A 16,686-nucleotide genomic window follows, 5' to 3' on the forward strand; every position below is an offset into this window, starting at 1 on the left:
GAAGCTTTGGCCCGTCTACGCATGCGCGTCCTGCTCCACTCCTCCCCGGCGGCAAATCTCGTTCGGCCTGGGTACCGCCGCGACCTCTCGCTAAATCCCAGCGAAGCTGCTCCCCGTGGGAGGGGAGTAGAGAAAAAAAAAATCGAACAAGCGACAGCCAATCCCATGACACTACGACGCAACCGAGAATGATGGACTCAACCAGCGTCAGCCAATGAGAAAGCCCGTTGCTCCCTCGTCACAGTTTGCCCCACCCTATCCCCCTCCTTTCTGGACTCCGAGCTCAGTTCGCGCAGTAACAAATGAAGTGCGTGCAGCGCCACCTCCCAGCTCGCCAGGCTCGGCCGCCATTTCTTCGCCTGCCCTAACGGTCCGGCCAATCCCAGCGTGCATCGAGGAGGGCCAAGGCTCCACCAATCGCAGGCCGCCGATTCCGACCCCCTTGCCTCGGCTCGGCCCAATCCAGGCCTCGGACCCGTCGCCCCCGGCCCGCCCCCGCGGCGCCCTCTCTCCTCCCTCTTTGTGCGTCTCGCGCCGCCGCCGCCCGCCGCGTGAGAGGACGGGCTCGGCGCGCTCCGCGGCAGCGCAGTCGGGTCCCCTCCCCCCGGAAGGTTCGCGAAGAAGAAGCCGCCGCCGCCGCCTAAAAGGAGCCGCCGGTGCCGGTCCCCGGGGGGCGCCATGGCGACCGGAGCGAACGCCACGCCGCTGGGTAAGCTGGCCCCCCCCCGGCCTTCCCCCCCTTTCCGGGCCCAAAGGGGGCTTCGAGCCGGGGCCACCGCCTGCTCCCGGGCCTGGGGCGGGGCTGCTGGTGCCCGGGCCGCCGCCACCCCCGCCCGTGGGCTCGGTGGGGGCCTTGACCGCGGCCTTCCCCTTCGCGGCGCTGCCGCCGCCGCCACCGCCGCCGCCCCCGCCTCCCCAGCAGCCGCCGCCGCCGCCGCCCTCCCCGGGCTCCTCGTACCCGCCGCCGCAGCCTCCCCCTCCGCCGCCGCTCTACCAGCGCGTGTCGCCGCCGCAGCCGCCGCCACCCCAGCCGCCCCGTCAGGACCAGCAGCCGGGCCCGGCCGGCGGCGGAGGAGGTGAGTCGGGCCGAGAGAGCGCGAGAGGCGTCGCGCGGACGGGCCCGGCCGCCTGAGGGGCGCGCGGCGGCGGCGACGGTGGCTGCACGCGGCAGGGGCGCGCGCGCGCACGGGGAGGCCCCGGGCGGAGGCGCCACGGGGCGCGCGGCCCGGTTCTCGGGCCCCGAGTGCGCACGCGCGCTGAAAGGGCGGGGTGGGGTGGGTAGAGAGCGGAGGCGCAGGCGCAGTGTGGCGGCCGCGCTTTGTGGCCCGACTATAATCTGGCCGGGGTCTGTGTCGCTCTCTGGACCTTCGTATAGGAGAGGGATGTCGAGTGGGTTGATTCGGCGGACGGGGTGGTGGGAGTACATGTCAGGAGGGCCTGAAAGGGTCTACTGATGACGTGGAGCACCTCCTTCCTGTTTCTAGATAAGTCCAAAATGCAGAAAAATAGCAACTGTAGCTTTTTTCCCCCCTATAGTAAGGCAAGGTTTTCACTACGGTGAAAGAAAGAGGTCGAAAATCCTCAGGTTATGGTTGGGTCTGATGCACTTCTGGAGGGAGAAATTTTTTTTTCCTTAGCTCCATTTATCTTAGAGAAGTCTGATAAGCCTCCTTTTTGGGGCTTCCTCCCGGGGGGGGGGGGGGGGGGGGGGCGGGGGAGTTAGAACTGACGCGGGTACCAGATGTGTAGGGAGTTTATGCCTCTGATTCGGAGGAGACTTTGGCTGCTATTGTATACCTTTCTCTTTGTCGGACCTTTGATCCATTCCCTAGGAGTTCAGATGTTAATTGTCAAGTTGGCGGGGAAAATTGAATCCTTATGTTGGCTAAATTTCTGAAGAAAAAAAGTGATCTTGTTGAAGAACTGGGCTTTTTCAGTTAGTAAATCATAGGTTTGGTTGTGTTCTGGCCTATTTGGAAAGGTGACTGGTGGGGAGTGGAGGTGCGAAGAAACAGCAATTTCCCGGGTCTTGCTTTGCCAAGGTCTGATTATTCGGTATACCTTGTCTCCCCTGGGGCTTTTCACACAATCGTGGTTGATGTCATGTATCTGAAACTTCAGGCATGAAGATGTGTTTGCTTGCTCACATACTTTGCGGTTTTCTTGGATATGTGTTATAAATGTGAAATGTTACCTTTTCGGATCCAGAACCAGGTAGCCTTGTGGTGGCCATTTGTCTGTGACTGCTCCAGTTTGTGTTCATTTTTTGCCACTTACATTTTAGGTCAAGCTCTCAGTTTCCCAGTCTGCGAGGTTGTGTCTAGTACCATAAGTATCCTGAACTGCCTGTTGGTAGTTAATTTGCTGGTTTATATTTGCATTTGATGGACTTTATCTGCCTTTAGACTTCCCAAGTAAGAAGCGAAAGAGGAGCCGCTGGAACCAAGATACCATGGAACAGAAGACAGTGATTCCAGGAATGCCAACAGTCATCCCCCCTGGACTTACTCGGGAACAAGAAAGAGCTTATATAGGTAAATACACGTTCTGCATCCAAATACGTTTTCAGATGGTTAACGGTTTATTCTGAGCAACGTTTAATGTGTCATAAGTTTGAGACCTTAAAGTCTTGTTCTTTTGAGATGAGGTATGGTCAGGTGTAATTTCACGATTGTAACATAACCCATGAGTTTTTACTCTCTCAAGTCCTGCATTTCGAGCTCCTTGTTTGGGTCTGTTCCGTAATAGCAGTGTTCTCCATGAGTGCCAGGAAGGTAGAGGGACCCGCTTAGTGAGGGCAGTGCCCGGTCTAGCACCCCACCCCACCCTGCCCTTTTCAGCTGCTGCTCAATGCCAGTTGGTGAGGTGAGTGTCTTCTGCCTCTCTGGACACGGCCCCAGTGGAGAACACTGCAGGTATTATAAACGGAGTACCTTTTTCACAGCATGGCCTTTCACCATTTTACATTCCTCCCTCCCCTTCAAATGTGGTCTTTTACTTTTTATAGGTACTTTCTGAAAAGAAAAACTCAGTTTAATCAAAGAGTGGTCCTGAAAGTGTTGAACAGTGCACCCCTTTTTACCATTTTGTTGAATTTAACCTTTCCTTCAGCATCTTTTCTGGTTTGGTCTTTGGAGAGCTGTCTTAAAACGAGGGCTCTTTTACTATTGTCAAAGAATTCTGCTGGGAAAGGGGTACTATTTGGATATGGAATGAGTGGTAGGATAAAAGATCGTAACTGTTGCGATATTTCAAGAATGAACGATAATTGTCCACAGTGTAAATGAAGTTAACCTCAAAATTACCTTTTTTTTAAATACAAGGTTTTTAATGCAAGTTTACCTTTATTCATGTATCTGCAGCTGTGTCCAAAAAGTTCGCTTGATAAACATTTCCTACTAACTAAATAAACAACCCCTTTGGAGTAAATTAGGGCAAAGGCCGCCTAGGCCTCTGAGGCTGTATCCTTCACAGATAAAAAGCTTCAAGGCTGGCATGTGTTATTCTTGAGGATCGTATTGCTGAGAGGTTTTGAGGTGTTGGAATGGTTTATGTTGTTTTCATAGTACTAATATTTCTTCTTTCCCCGCTGTTCCAATTTGCTTCCACCCACCCCCTTGTCTCATTAGATCGGCCTGGGTCTTTACAACCTTGTGGAAATGTCCTTAGTAGAATGACATTCCAAGAACACAAGCAGACTCGGGGCAAATCAGACTTCCTCTCTAGGCCTCCAGTCCTCTTCTGTGCAGGGAGCTAATGTACTGAGCCCTGAGGGTGTCTCTAGCTGTAAGAAAAGTGGAAAGAGTCAAAGGTTATGTAGACCTCGGCTCCAAGAATGAGCCCTTTAAGTACCAGTTATTTCCTCGGGTCAGAGCCCGCATGCCTACAGTTCAGTCAGGGCTGCCTGCCATACTGCAGCGGACTTCCGCCTTGAGTCCTTGACCTTAGTACTTCACTGCCAAGTCAGAGATTTTCTGGCATAGAAGAGGCTAGTGAGCCATATATCTTAATTCTTCTGTCTCTCACGGTACACACTGCTTTGTACAATACCCCCACTATCTTCTCTTGATGGGAATGGGGGTTTCCAGTTCTTTGGAGTGGAATGGTGTGTGGTAGAGCCCTGTGGGATGTATTTAAAATTAGAAGGCTGTCTGGGGTTAGACTTGCAGTAATCCTATTTTGGAGCCAGCTCAGCTTTAACCCAACCCAGTAAGACTTGCCCTCACTAGAGGTGCCTGCTCACAACTCTCAGATGCCACGAAGGTAAGAAAAACAGGTGGTTCTTCAGCGCGCTGAAGGCCGTGATCTGGCTCTCCAGTTGCCACTATCTTAAGTCACTGGGTAGCATTTCCCTGGAGTCACTGACCTTTGGTGAAACCCTCTCTCTCTTTCACATACAGCCTCCTTTTGTCAAGGTCCGAGGGCCACACACACTCTCCTTGACCCACACTTTCTATTTTCTACCTCCCCTGCTTTTACTCCCCTCACAAGGAGCAAGTCTGAGAACAGACTTCTTAACGTTTCACGGTTACTGGTTTATTAAGGTATATGGAGTGTCACCTCAGACTGGAATAAAAGTAACAGGTATCGGGAGATCCTTAATAATACGGGTCTGGTCGAACAGAGAGACTGTATAACGGGCACTTGAAGAGCTGTCGAATTGGTTATTCAATGTCTTATGTGTTTAAGGAATTTTGAACCTGGTATCAATGAAAATGATCTTTGCTCAGCTGGTATTTTTCCTTGTCCCACGTTAATTGGGTTTCATTTTGGGCTATGCCTAATATCTAATGAAGAAACATAAACGCTCAAGAGTCTTACCCTCAAAGTAATTTGGTTGGGAACAGGGTGTTGGTGATGACATGCCTGGTCTGTTCTGGGTGCCAATTGTCTAGCAAGCCTTGGTGGGGCGGGAGAGGTGAGACTCCTGGTAACTGCTTTGATGTTAGCCTTAGGGGACAGTCTATACCGCTAACCCCTCTTCCAGCAAACTGTTTGCTTCCTTAAGTGATAACCATTTTGAAGTGAAAAATCCCTGTAGATGTAAGTGGACTCCTGCCGGTAGGTGGCTGGGGGTTGCCTCAATGTGTTCACTGATCAATCGTCCCTTTCAAAGTCTCCGAGTTCTTCATGCTTGTTGTTGAGATTTGAGATGTTTTTTGGTAACATTGTCTTTTTTCCATCCTTTTTTTTTCTTTCCTAACCTGGTTTCTTCCAGTGCAACTGCAGATAGAAGACCTGACTCGTAAACTGCGCACAGGAGACCTGGGCATCCCCCCTAACCCTGAGGACAGGTTGGGAAACAGTTTTAACCAGCTGACAGTAACGCTTTTACCTTTTTCTCAATACGTTTTACTGGTGGCAACATGTTGTGTCAGTTCAATGAAATCTAGTGGGTCGACTGCTAATACTCTGACCATTCTGGGGCCTAGGGTTTGATTAGCAATCTGTATGGTCAGTGGTCAGTTAGAGAATTGGAGTGGAACTTAATTACTAGCAGAATAAAAAGTTAACGGGAAAATGGACACCTGGTTTCCAGTTGGTAAGCATATACAGATTTTCACCTGACTTACCCGCCCATAGGGACAGTGAGGTGGCCCGTTAACCAGCCTTTTCAGTAACTGCTTGGCTTGAAAGCCGAGGGGGTAGAGCTTTTCTCACAGGTACATGGGTGCAGGGATTAAGAATACTTTTTGAGCATCACTGAGTTTGAGCAGACCAGAAGCTCTCTGGTTAGCTCTTTGCTGCAGTCTTCCTGCTCCCGGTTTTGAGATGGTTTTAAAGTAGATGAGATTTCTAACCAGCTTCCTTCACTGCCAGTGAATTTTCCTGCCTCGGCCATTGCCTGGGGGTATTGGGAGGGGCCACAATAATCTCGCCTGTTTTGGGAAGGCTAGCAACCAACCCTAAATTACTTTTTTTTTTTTTTTAAAGAGTGTGGTCTTCAAACAACTATGGTCACGTCCTTTCAGTTTATAATTTCTCTCACCTTTGAAAAGTAAAAAGTCTGAGGAAAATGAACTTTTTAACCAGGAATTGGCTGGTTGAACTTTGAACAGCTAAAATCTGGTCCATTTAAGGAGGGCAGTATGCCTCCCTCTCTGTGAAATTGCTCTTAATGCATGCAGCATAATTGAAAACATTTTCACTTTAAAAAGTAGTGTTTTTAGCTTTTATTACCCAGTTAATGGCTTGTTAAATCAGGAAGATGATGTAATGGTTTTAGAAGCCACGCACTTTCGCATCTTTCTGCTGCCCTTTGCAGGGAACAAATTAACTTAATCTCTCCATATGGGCTCTTTAATTTTACTTAATGAAATTTAGTAATTTTTTTACCTGTAGATTTCGGTTGGAGGGATGTGTTGTGTTTTATATATACTTTTTTTTTTTTTTTTTTTTTTTTTTTTTTTCATTTTTTTTTTCCCCCCAAAGATTTGCATTGTAGGTTGTAGACCACAACTGTATAGTGCTTTTTTGGCCTTTTTCCCTTTAATAATATGTCTAACAGGTTACCAGGCAATTCTCAAAAGGTTGAATTTTTAACAAACCTTTGCTTCCTGGAGAAACAGGATTAGAGCTTAGTTGATATATATGATTTGAAGTGAAGAAGTTGGGCCAATCTAACCTCTAGAATATTAGCTTTTGCCTTTTCACATCAACAATTTGGGAAGAGATTAAACTGTTTTGTGAGGCTTTTAAATGACCAATTTGGTACTGGTAAACCTTGTTTTGTTGATTAGCCAGAAATGCTTAATTCTAGACAGCTACGGGGTGGGAATTAGAAATGTCAATCATGTCAGAAATAAAACCAGAGCAGTTTTTTTTCTCCCTGTATTCAGTTTGAAAGAGGGCCTAATGCCTGATTGGTTTTGCTTTTGAGCCCAGGTTGGAGGGAACTGCATGAGTTTTCGTACCTTTACTAAGGTTATTTCCTAAGAAGGTGTCTTCTCAATATTAAGCCACTATGCTATTTTGATGTTGCTTAAATTGCACAGTTAAAAATGTTTTGAAAATATCTCGTAGACTTAAATGTATAAGATGATAGTCTAATGAGCTGGGGTATGTTTGTTTTTGTTCACCATTACTGGATTGTGTTAACAGTTCATATAAATGCTAGAAACGGAGGTGTCATTTAGCCGTCATTAGCCATGAACAAACCTGACCTTTTATTCCATCGTGTGTGTAACGTGGTGTGACATGGTTCCCTTTAGGCTGAAGACAGTGGGAGCAGCCGAGTTCAGTCCTTGCTCTCCAACTAGGCAAGGTTCTCTCAACTAAACCAAGGGTTATAGGAGTCTTGACTACTTTCAGGATGTTTTTTTAATAACCTGATCCACATGGTCTCTTCCCTTCTTGCAGCTGCTACTAAATTTTCATTCAGAATATCAAGCTATGGTCCTTTTTGTAATTTCAACTCAGAATTCTAGGAGCGTAACTTCTATTTTTTTCTTACCGCAAAATCCAGCTGTGGTAAACTGACCATTTTATCATTACTATTTTTTACTTGTAGCAACAGCATTTTACTCAAAAAAAATGAGAGAGAGAAAATCTGCTTTCTGGACTTGTAAACATTGGTGGAGAATCCTAGGTTTTCCCCTTGCCGTTTGCAGGTCCAGACCCTAGACCAGTACTTGAGCAAACCTGCACTCGCAGCCTCTAGCAGAAGCTGCTTTAGCACGTTAACGTTCTTCTCTACCCAGACTCCCCAACCTCGAACAGCCAGAAAACAGGTTGACTCCTGGGCCTTGGACACAGCCAGCCAGGCCATTGAAGGAAAAGCAGAGACGAAGCCTTGAACCATCTCTCTCCATTGTGGGGCCAAGTAGCTGCAGCAGCCTTGAGTCCCAGTGGCATTGGGTTAAAGAGCTCATCCTTACTATGTGGCAGGGGCGCAGACACTCTTCCTGATAGGGCACGAGCTCTGCCAGAGTTCACATCTTGCCTAAACTTGGGGTTTCCGTGGTTCACAAAGTTGTAATACTGTATAGTTTTTTTAAATGAAAAATCCATATTTGGCAAGAAGACTCCAGAGGATGGTACTGTCCTTGCCATCTACAGTCCACATATTTTCCCCCAGAGGGGCAGACTTTTTTCTTCTCAACACTTAGAAGCAAGACCTTTTTTTTTCCTTTCTCACACACACCCCAGTCCCCCTAATGCTAAGCCAGCTTTCATCTCCCCATTCCACACGATCTTGAGTAGCACACGTTATGGTCGGTTCCTCCGAAGAGTGTTGTGTTAGGGTCTGAGAGGCAGAGGGGCTGGGGAAGACTAATTTTAGCCCATGTGGGATGAGAAAAGTGAAGGCAGAGCAGTAACGGTGGTCTGTTTCCCACAGGTCCCCTTCCCCTGAGCCCATCTACAATAGTGAGGGGAAGCGGCTTAACACCCGCGAGTTCCGCACCCGCAAAAAGCTTGAAGAGGAGCGACACAACCTCATCACCGAGATGGTTGCCCTCAACCCTGATTTCAAGCCACCTGCAGATTACAAGTAAGCAGAGGGGCTGGGTTGTCCAGGCCAAGGATTTGTACAGGTCACACGTGATCTGTACGAGTAGAACTGTTCTGGTGGTAATGTCGCACTTCTTAGCCTCAAGTCCTGCGTGGTTAATACGTGGTAGTGAGGTTGGTTCTGGAAGAGCTGTGGGTTATTTGTGTCCTCTCTGAAAACAGTGCGGAATCTGTGAGTCTTGTTTCTTTTAGACCTCCAGCAACACGGGTGAGCGATAAAGTAATGATTCCACAAGATGAATATCCAGAAATCAACTTTGTGGGGCTGCTGATTGGGCCCAGGTGAGTAACTGCTACCCTATGGGATACTGATTCCTAAGAAACTACGAGAGGTATCAGTCTTCGGCCCAGCTGGGTGCCACTGAAGGCTTAGCTACCTGTTTTTGGTGGGTGTTCACACTTTTCTGTGAGAAAATCTCTTTGACCCCGTTCTACGGCAGAGAACTCAAATCTTGAGGATTGGTTTGGCTGCCCTTAGAGATCACGGAGCTCTTGGTGGGAAACCCCAACTCTCTGCACTCATGGTTTCCTGCCAGTGTGATCGGCCTGCTCTGTCCCCTCTGGCATGTGAACTTGCTTGTCAAGTCTTTCAACTCATTTTTTTTTCTGCCCCTGCTAGAGGGAACACCTTGAAAAACATAGAGAAGGAGTGTAATGCCAAGATCATGATCCGAGGGAAAGGGTCTGTCAAAGAAGGGAAAGTTGGCCGCAAGGATGGCCAGATGCTGCCTGGAGAAGATGAGCCGCTTCATGCCCTAGTTACTGCCAACACCATGGAGAATGTGAAGAAAGCTGTGGAGCAGGTGAGGCAGCCAGAGAGGGAGCCTCTTGTTAGGAACCTAGCGGTGGTCCTGGCGGTTTATGTGACTCTGCCCATTGCATCTCCACTAGATAAGAAACATCCTGAAGCAGGGTATTGAGACCCCTGAGGACCAGAATGATCTACGGAAGATGCAGCTTCGGGAGTTGGCTCGCTTGAATGGGACCCTTCGGGAAGATGATAACAGGTGTGTGATTGGTTTAGAGTAGACAGTGAAAACCTGAAGAACCTGTGGAAGGAGGAAGCTTGGCCATAGCCCTTGAGGTGACTTTTTTCCCCCCTCTTCCGTGACAGAATCTTAAGGCCCTGGCAGAGCTCAGAGACACGCAGCATTACCAACACCACAGTGTGTACCAAGTGTGGAGGGGCTGGACACATTGCTTCAGATTGCAAATTCCAAAGGTGAGGGCCTGGGCTCGTGGTTTCTTTGTAGCCCGTGGTGCTCAAGACATTTCTTGAGCGTGTCGGTTGGTTGCCATTAACTTTTGGACCCGAGAGCAGCTTGCTTTCTGTGAGTGTGGTCCATAATAGTGTGATGTTAAAGCCGAGGGTGACTAGAAGCAGCTTGTGTGAACACCTGTATTTTGTGGCTCGTGTTGAGTTCAGGAAAACCAGAAATTTCCATCCTGAGTATAAAATGTGTCCGTTGGGTCTCGTCTTAACTATCTTTTGCTGCTTAGGATTGGTTTCAGAAGCCATCTGAATTTTTGACCATTTTTGAACTAGCCCTTGATAGCAACATTTTTCTGCTTTTTTCTCTCTTGGAAAACCTGGCAGGTGCTCTAGTCTTGCGTAGACTTTTCTGCCCTCAAACCGGGAATGTAGGGTTTGATGAAAGTTTTCTCTTTGGAAGAGCCTGTGCTTCCTGGCTCACGTGGCTGACTGGATGCTCTCAGTCTTCTCTGATGTGGCGGAAATCCACGTGCTCTCCCAGATGCAGAGCTGGGCATGGAACTGAGGACTTACTATATTGAGGAGCAGTTAAAAAAGATGATTGAACTTCTCAGAACTCCCTGCCAGTTCTTCAGGATAGAACTTTCCTTCTTAATAATAAATTTTTTTTCCCCCTCCTCTCTCTCTTGTGTCCCTTATCCCACCTTCAGGCCTGGTGACCCCCAGTCAGCTCAGGATAAAGCACGGATGGATAAAGAATATTTGTCCCTCATGGCTGAACTGGGCGAAGCGCCGGTGCCAGCATCTGTGGGCTCCTCCTCTGGGCCCGCCACCACGCCCCTGGCCAGTGCACCTCGGCCTGCTGCTCCTGCCAATAACCCGCCTCCTCCGGTGAGTTTTGGGGCTGGTTCTTAGGGTCTGGCCCCCCCCATTCTCTTCTGCAGAGATTGGGGGCTGTGGCCAGGTGCTTTGGGTAGAGCACACTGACCGACATGGCTGGCAACATTGTTCTTCCGGGTGTCAGGATGTTCAGGGATCTTTCATTTTAGGAAGATCCTGTCCTTGCGCGTTTCCTGGTCCTCTTGGCACAGCCGGAAGGGCAGTGTTGCCACCGGGGGGAGCAGGCCGGGACGTCGGCGGGAAATGCTCTCACATAGTCTCTCATGTCCACCACCCAGAGCCGCCCACCCTGGATGAATTCCGGTCCTTCAGAAAGTCGACCCTACCATGGCATGCACGGAGGTGGTCCTGGTGGGCCTGGAGGTGGCCCCCACAGCTTTCCACACCCGTTACCCAGCCTGACAGGTGGGCACGGTGGACATCCCATGCAGCACAACCCTAACGGACCCCCGCCCCCTTGGATGCAGCCGCCTCCGCCACCGATGAACCAGGGCCCCCACCCACCTGGGCATCATGGCCCTCCTCCAATGGGTAAGTAAGTGTCAGACCAGAAACCTCGGGGCTTTGGGATGAGCAAGGGTGATACCTGGTTGCTGTGAACCGGAAGCAGCTCCCACAGTGGCTGGATGTTGCACCAGGTCTCTTGCCAAGGCTGGGGCTCCAGAAGGAGCAAGACGTCATCGTGATTTAGGAAGCGGTTTCTGTGTGGGGTAGACCCAGGCCTCCCTCTTAAAGGCAGGCTTCCAGAACTGTTCATACTAGGGTATTGTATGGTTGCAAGTTGTGTGGTGTGAATCAGCTATTGGTGGGGGCATCTTTCCCGGCCAGTTCAAATGTCCTGCTAAGTCCCTGCTCTTTCCTTCCATCAAGATCAGTACCTGGGAAGTACGCCTGTGGGCTCTGGGGTCTATCGCCTGCATCAAGGAAAAGGTAATGCGGCCCGTCACCTGCTCACTCTGGGCTGTGTCCTGTGCCCGGGAGTGGGGTCTCTGGCCCGGGTCCCTCTCCCCTGCCTCTCCCGCCCAGGCCTCAACCTTGCCTCTGCCCACCTGCAGGTATGATGCCGCCGCCGCCTATGGGCATGATGCCGCCGCCGCCGCCGCCTCCCAGTGGGCAGCCCCCGCCCCCTCCCTCTGGGCCTCTTCCCCCATGGCAGCAGCAGCAGCAGCAGCCTCCGCCACCCCCTCCGCCCAGCAGCAGTATGGCTTCCAGTACCCCCTTGCCATGGCAGCAAAGTGAGTGCACTATTTTGGGCCTGTGGGGGTGGGCGGGATGGGGAGGTGGGGCTGAGAGGAGCAGGAGCGAGCACCTCACGGGTGCCCGGAGGCAGGCAGACACCCTGGGAGGAGCGCTGCTCTCTGCCCCGGGGGTGTAAGCGGAAAGGCCTCGTGGCCCCTGGGGATCTGGGGGAGGAGAGCTGATGTTTGGCGTGGTTGTGTCTGGGGAGTGGTTTTGGGGGACCTGGAGGGAACCTGCCATTGTAGACGGGGTGCCAGAAGCGCAGGCTCGCCTGGCTGGGCTGCGGGAGCTGCCGGCTTCTGGCCGCCCCGAGCCTGTGTGGAAGGCCTGGGTGGGGAGGGCGCTTGCATGCTGCGGAGAGGGATGCGACTGGGGCCTGAGAGACTGCAGGGATGGGAGTGGGCTGTGGGGAGAGTAGCTGTGGCCTTGAGGTTGAATGTGCCGTTCGGTGGTGGCGGCGGATGGGCGGAGGGATTGTCAGAGCCGGTTCTTGTGTCTGGTACCTTCCCCTGAGCCCTTCCAGGGGCACTGGTGACAAAGGGCTTACTCTGCTGAGCCCAGAGACCTCGAGGCTGACCCCAGGGTAGTCCTGCCCACCCCTCCACTCCCCATCACCAGGACAGCCCCGCCCGCCCGCCCCCCACCACCGTACCGCATGCCAAGCAAGGAGCAGGCGCCCCTCGCCCCCCCATCCCAAGGCAGCCGCCGCAGAGAGCCGCGGTGTGCCCCCGCGCGTGTGACCTTGGGCTTCTTTACCACCCCAGATACGACGACTACCACCACGAGCGCTGGCACAGGGTCCATCCCGCCATGGCAACAGCAGCAGGCGGCTGCCGCAGCTTCTCCAGGAGCCCCTCAGATGCAAGGCAACCCCACTATGGTGCCCCTGCCCCCCGGGGTCCAGCCGCCTCTGCCGCCCGGGGCCCCTCCCCCTCCGCCGCCTCCGCCGCCTGGTTCCGCCGGCATGATGTATGCCCCGCCCCCTCCTCCTCCGCCTCCCATGGACCCTTCTAACTTTGTCACCATGATGGGCATGGGGGTGGCGGGCATGCCGCCCTTCGGGATGCCTCCAGCTCCCCCACCGCCTCCACCACAGAACTAGACTCGGTTTTTTAAGAAAATATATATTATATAGAGAGAGAATTGGTCTCGTTTAAACACACGCCGAACCTCACCATATGGAGCCAGACATTGGGACGCACGCATGTGGTTTGTGTGCACGCATGTGTGTGTGTGCACGCACCGGGCTGGGCCAAGCGACTGAGGACTCGCTTGGGAACGGGCAGGTGGTAGTAGGGGCGCCAGCTTGGGCTCTCCTGGCGCCCCGTAGCATCGAGTGTCTTCTTTGTCTTCTTTCTCTCCTCACCCAACTCCCTTTGCCTCTCCCCAAACCGGGCCGCCAGGATCCCTCCCCGCAGCGGCGATGGCCCGAGCCATGAGAGTGAGGACTTTCCGCGCCCATTGGTGACCCTTCCAGGCAGACAGCCTCAGCAGCGCCCCTGGTGGACAGGATGGTTCGGCAAAGCAGCCTGAGTTATTTTTGTGGATGGAATCGGAACACGCTGGCTCCATATCGTGAAATTTTTATTAATTTTTTTCTTTTTCCTTTGTTGTTTCCTTATCTCTTCCTTTCTTCAGACTCCGTCCAAGGAGATGCTCTTCCCCGATCTGCTGCTGCAATTAGATTCCTTTCCTTTTTCTCCATTCCTTGTTCTTCTCTTCCCAAGGAGAGGAGGGAGCAAATGGTTTTAGGCGCAAGCTTTGGCCATTAATGTCAGTCTGTTTGAGGGGGGGAGAGGGGTCCTTTGGTTCTAAGATTTTCAAGGTTGCCATGACCACCCCAGAGTTGTTGGTTTTTGTTTTTGTTTTTGTTTTTTTTTTTTTTTGTAGTGTGACATCTTGTCTTTGCCACCTTTATAGGGTAGTGGGTTAATTTCCAGGTCCAGGGCCGAAACCCATCCTGGCACCCCTGCCAGTGATAGGTGGGGCCGCCTGAGCCACTTCAGGCTTGTCTGCCATCCTGGAGAGTCCTTTCCGTGCTCCCTGAGCACCGAGCTGCCTCAGATTCCATTTGTTCTTCTCCTTCCTGGAAGGTTTCCTTTCAAATTTTATTTTAATCCCAAACGTCTGAATGTTTTGCAGTGTCTAGGGGTTCGAGCCCCTTGTTTTTCGTTCTGCTTTTTTCTTCCCTTTCCTCTTCGTGGAGTGATTATGTTGACAAGAATGTGTAACGCGCGTTCTCCTCACTGGTTTATCTGCAGAAATTTCTCTGGGCTTTTTTTTCGGTGTATGATTCAACACTGCGTTAAAGGGGGATGTTCCATTGAATAAAAGAGCAGTGTGGTTTTCTGGGTCTGTTTCTTTATTTTCTTTTCTCATCACACCTGTACCACAGTGGCAGGTCCGGAGTTCCCTCACCTGCCTGCATTCAGTACCTCGCCCCAGCCATCCGGTTCTCTCTGGGGAACCCCTGGGACGTTCATTAAGGAGCCTCCCTGTGTGAGGCTTTGCTCGGTGGCAGCCGAGTGTGTGGGTGGTCCCACCATCTCCACCTTGTTTACTAGTTCACAGCTGAGAACTGGGTTCTTCACAACCACCCACCCCCATCACTGCTCTATCCCCTGGTCCCTGTTGTTCTGAAGGCCTTTTCCTGGGGCTTAGACCCCCCACCTCTGCTGAGCTCTGGTTTCGATCTCTGGCTGGAAGCTGCCACGTGACTAAGGCCCTGGGCCTAGGGCGGCATCAGCACTAAAGGTCAGGCCAACTGATCCTGCCAGGCACAGAGCAGCTAAAATTAAAACCGCCAAGTGGCTTTTTCTTTTCCTGCTGGTGACTTGCAGCCTACCAGCCCCGTAGGCTTTGGGGACGGGCGGGGGCAGAGAACAAAGTGCCGCGGCTGGTGCTTTGTAAGTGCTGCTTTGCGGAGGGTCTCGGGCTGTTGTGTTCTTTCATGTCTGGGGCAGTGCCGGTTCTGGCACCCGGAAACTCCACGTCAGGGTTCCAGGAGGCATGAGGTCCTCACCCAGCGGTTGCTGTGCTGCTCCATCTCTGGGGAGAGCCACGCTGAGCCTGCCCTTCCCCAGGGGAAGGTTTCCTTTGGGGACGTTAAGGGACAGCAAGCTCCTGCCGCCCCCAGCACCTGGCCAGTGGGGCCAACTCTGGCCTGGGCTGCTTTCCATCTTCAGGTGGGGTCTGACCCCTGCTCTATGTCTGGAGCAGAAGCCAGTTGCGTGGGCCGGGGGTCCTAGATGTCTGTCCTGCTCAGTGGGTTTCCCTAACCAAGCCCCAAGTTTCAGTTGACTAAAAGGAGAGAGTGATCTTTTCTCTTTGTCCTTAACTGATGGGGTGGGGGCAGGGCCTGGGGCCTAGCAACCCTCTCTGACCTTGGCTTCACCTCATTGCTTCCCCCACAAGCTCGGTTTCCCTGGTGGGCTCATTGGGCGGTTAATTAGCTCTTTGAAGCTCTGGAAGAGGCAAAGTGGCGCTATGTGGGTTTTAGAAATAAAATCAATAAATGACTTAACCACAGCCCAGCTATCTCCTCTGCCTCTCTCCCCTGAGGCCAGCTCCACTCCTGTGCTAGCTCCCTCCCTGCTCCCAACCGGCAGCTTTTGTTAAGGTTTTGGAGAGTAACAAAGTGGCTAACTAAGGCGCCTAGTCTCAGGCCTTTCTCCAAGCAGCTCCAGGCCCTGGGATGGAAGAGAGACAGCAGGAAGGCTTGGTCCTCAGAAGTGTCTGGAGCACCTGCCTTTGTGGCTGAGTGGGGGGAGAGGAGAAACACTTTCCCACCCGCCTGGAGGAAGAAACCATGACTGTACCTGTGTCCCCGCAGCACTGGCTCCCTGCCCCCAAGCTTGCTTGGTGAAAGGAATACCAGTTGGGAAAGGTCAGCATTTAGGGCTCCAGAGAAACCCAAGATCGGTCCGGAGAAGGAGGCAGGATTTCTGGTCAGAAACCTAGTCAGTCATAAACAACCTTGTTGTTCAAGTTGGTCAAGTGCTTCCAGGGTTCAAGATTGATCTGCCCATGTGGTACTGGGGAGTGAGGAATTGGAGAGGACGTGGGGACATAAAAAATGGGTCAGTTTGAGCCTTCAAGTTCTCATTGCTGGGCTGGGGCTTGCAAAACAAAAGGACGGGCCCCAGGGTGGAGTCACCCCTGGAAAAAGCCTGGAAACTGCTTGAGTGGGGGGCACGGACAACAAAGATGGAAGGGACCCACACGGAAGGTAGTTGGAGAAGTCAAAAGTAATTTCTGAGCGCCTGGCTGGCTCAGTTGGTAGAGCGTGAGACTCTTGATCTCAGGGTGGTGAGTTCAAGCCTCAAGTTGGGCACTGACCCTACTTTAAAAAAGGAATTTGTTTCCTAGTAGAAACAGGCCAAGTCCCAGCTGAGCAGGTCCCTTGAGCACCAAGGAAGGGCGAGCACTGTGCCGAGGCAAGGAAGAGTATCACAGCCAGCCAGCTGGAAGAAAATTGGATTCGTTTGGGGAGTAGGAGCAGGTCTTTACTGGCAGGAAAGTTAAACTGGTCGGCAACTAGGGGTCTGTGCAGAGAAGGGCTGTGGGGCCAGGGTGCTGCCACAGCGAGCGTATGGGACGACAACACAGGTAACAGGCCCCTTTCTCTGGGGAGCACTGTGCGCTAAGGAGCCTCCGAGCCTGGCTCAGAGCAGCCTCTTGAGAGCAGGTCCAGGCCAGCAGCCCCAGATGCTAGCCAAGTCCAGAGACCAGCTTCTTGGAGGGTGGGTGACCCTGCAGAGGCACAGCCCTGGCGGGGAGCCCTGAGGACGGGAGCTCGGGAGAGACGAGGGAGCCACCAGACG

The 16,686-nt window shown here is 52.1% G+C and overlaps 1 protein-coding gene and 1 non-coding gene across 2 annotated transcripts; both read left to right on the forward strand.

Annotated features, from left to right (window-relative positions):
• Positions 1-389: 389 nt before the first annotated feature.
• On the forward strand, positions 390-14,210 carry SF1 (splicing factor 1). The gene is given in 15 exon segments (XM_046016583.1): positions 390-720; positions 722-1,076; positions 2,406-2,534; positions 5,219-5,294; positions 8,339-8,491; positions 8,704-8,793; positions 9,131-9,314; positions 9,403-9,518; positions 9,626-9,733; positions 10,435-10,615; positions 10,882-11,155; positions 11,495-11,554; positions 11,680-11,859; positions 12,628-12,832; positions 13,267-14,210. Coding segments are annotated over 15 exon segments (2,283 nt in total). The 5' UTR covers positions 390-678; the 3' UTR covers positions 13,397-14,210.
• A 1,913-nt stretch (positions 14,211-16,123) lies between these two features.
• On the forward strand, positions 16,124-16,196 carry TRNAK-CUU. The gene has a single exon. It is a non-coding gene; the product is annotated as a tRNA-Lys (tRNA).
• The last annotated feature ends 490 nt before the right edge of the window (positions 16,197-16,686 follow it).

This window comes from Meles meles, chromosome 8 (genome assembly GCF_922984935.1).
Source record: "Meles meles chromosome 8, mMelMel3.1 paternal haplotype, whole genome shotgun sequence".
In the NCBI taxonomy this organism is placed as follows: domain Eukaryota; kingdom Metazoa; phylum Chordata; class Mammalia; order Carnivora; family Mustelidae; genus Meles; species Meles meles.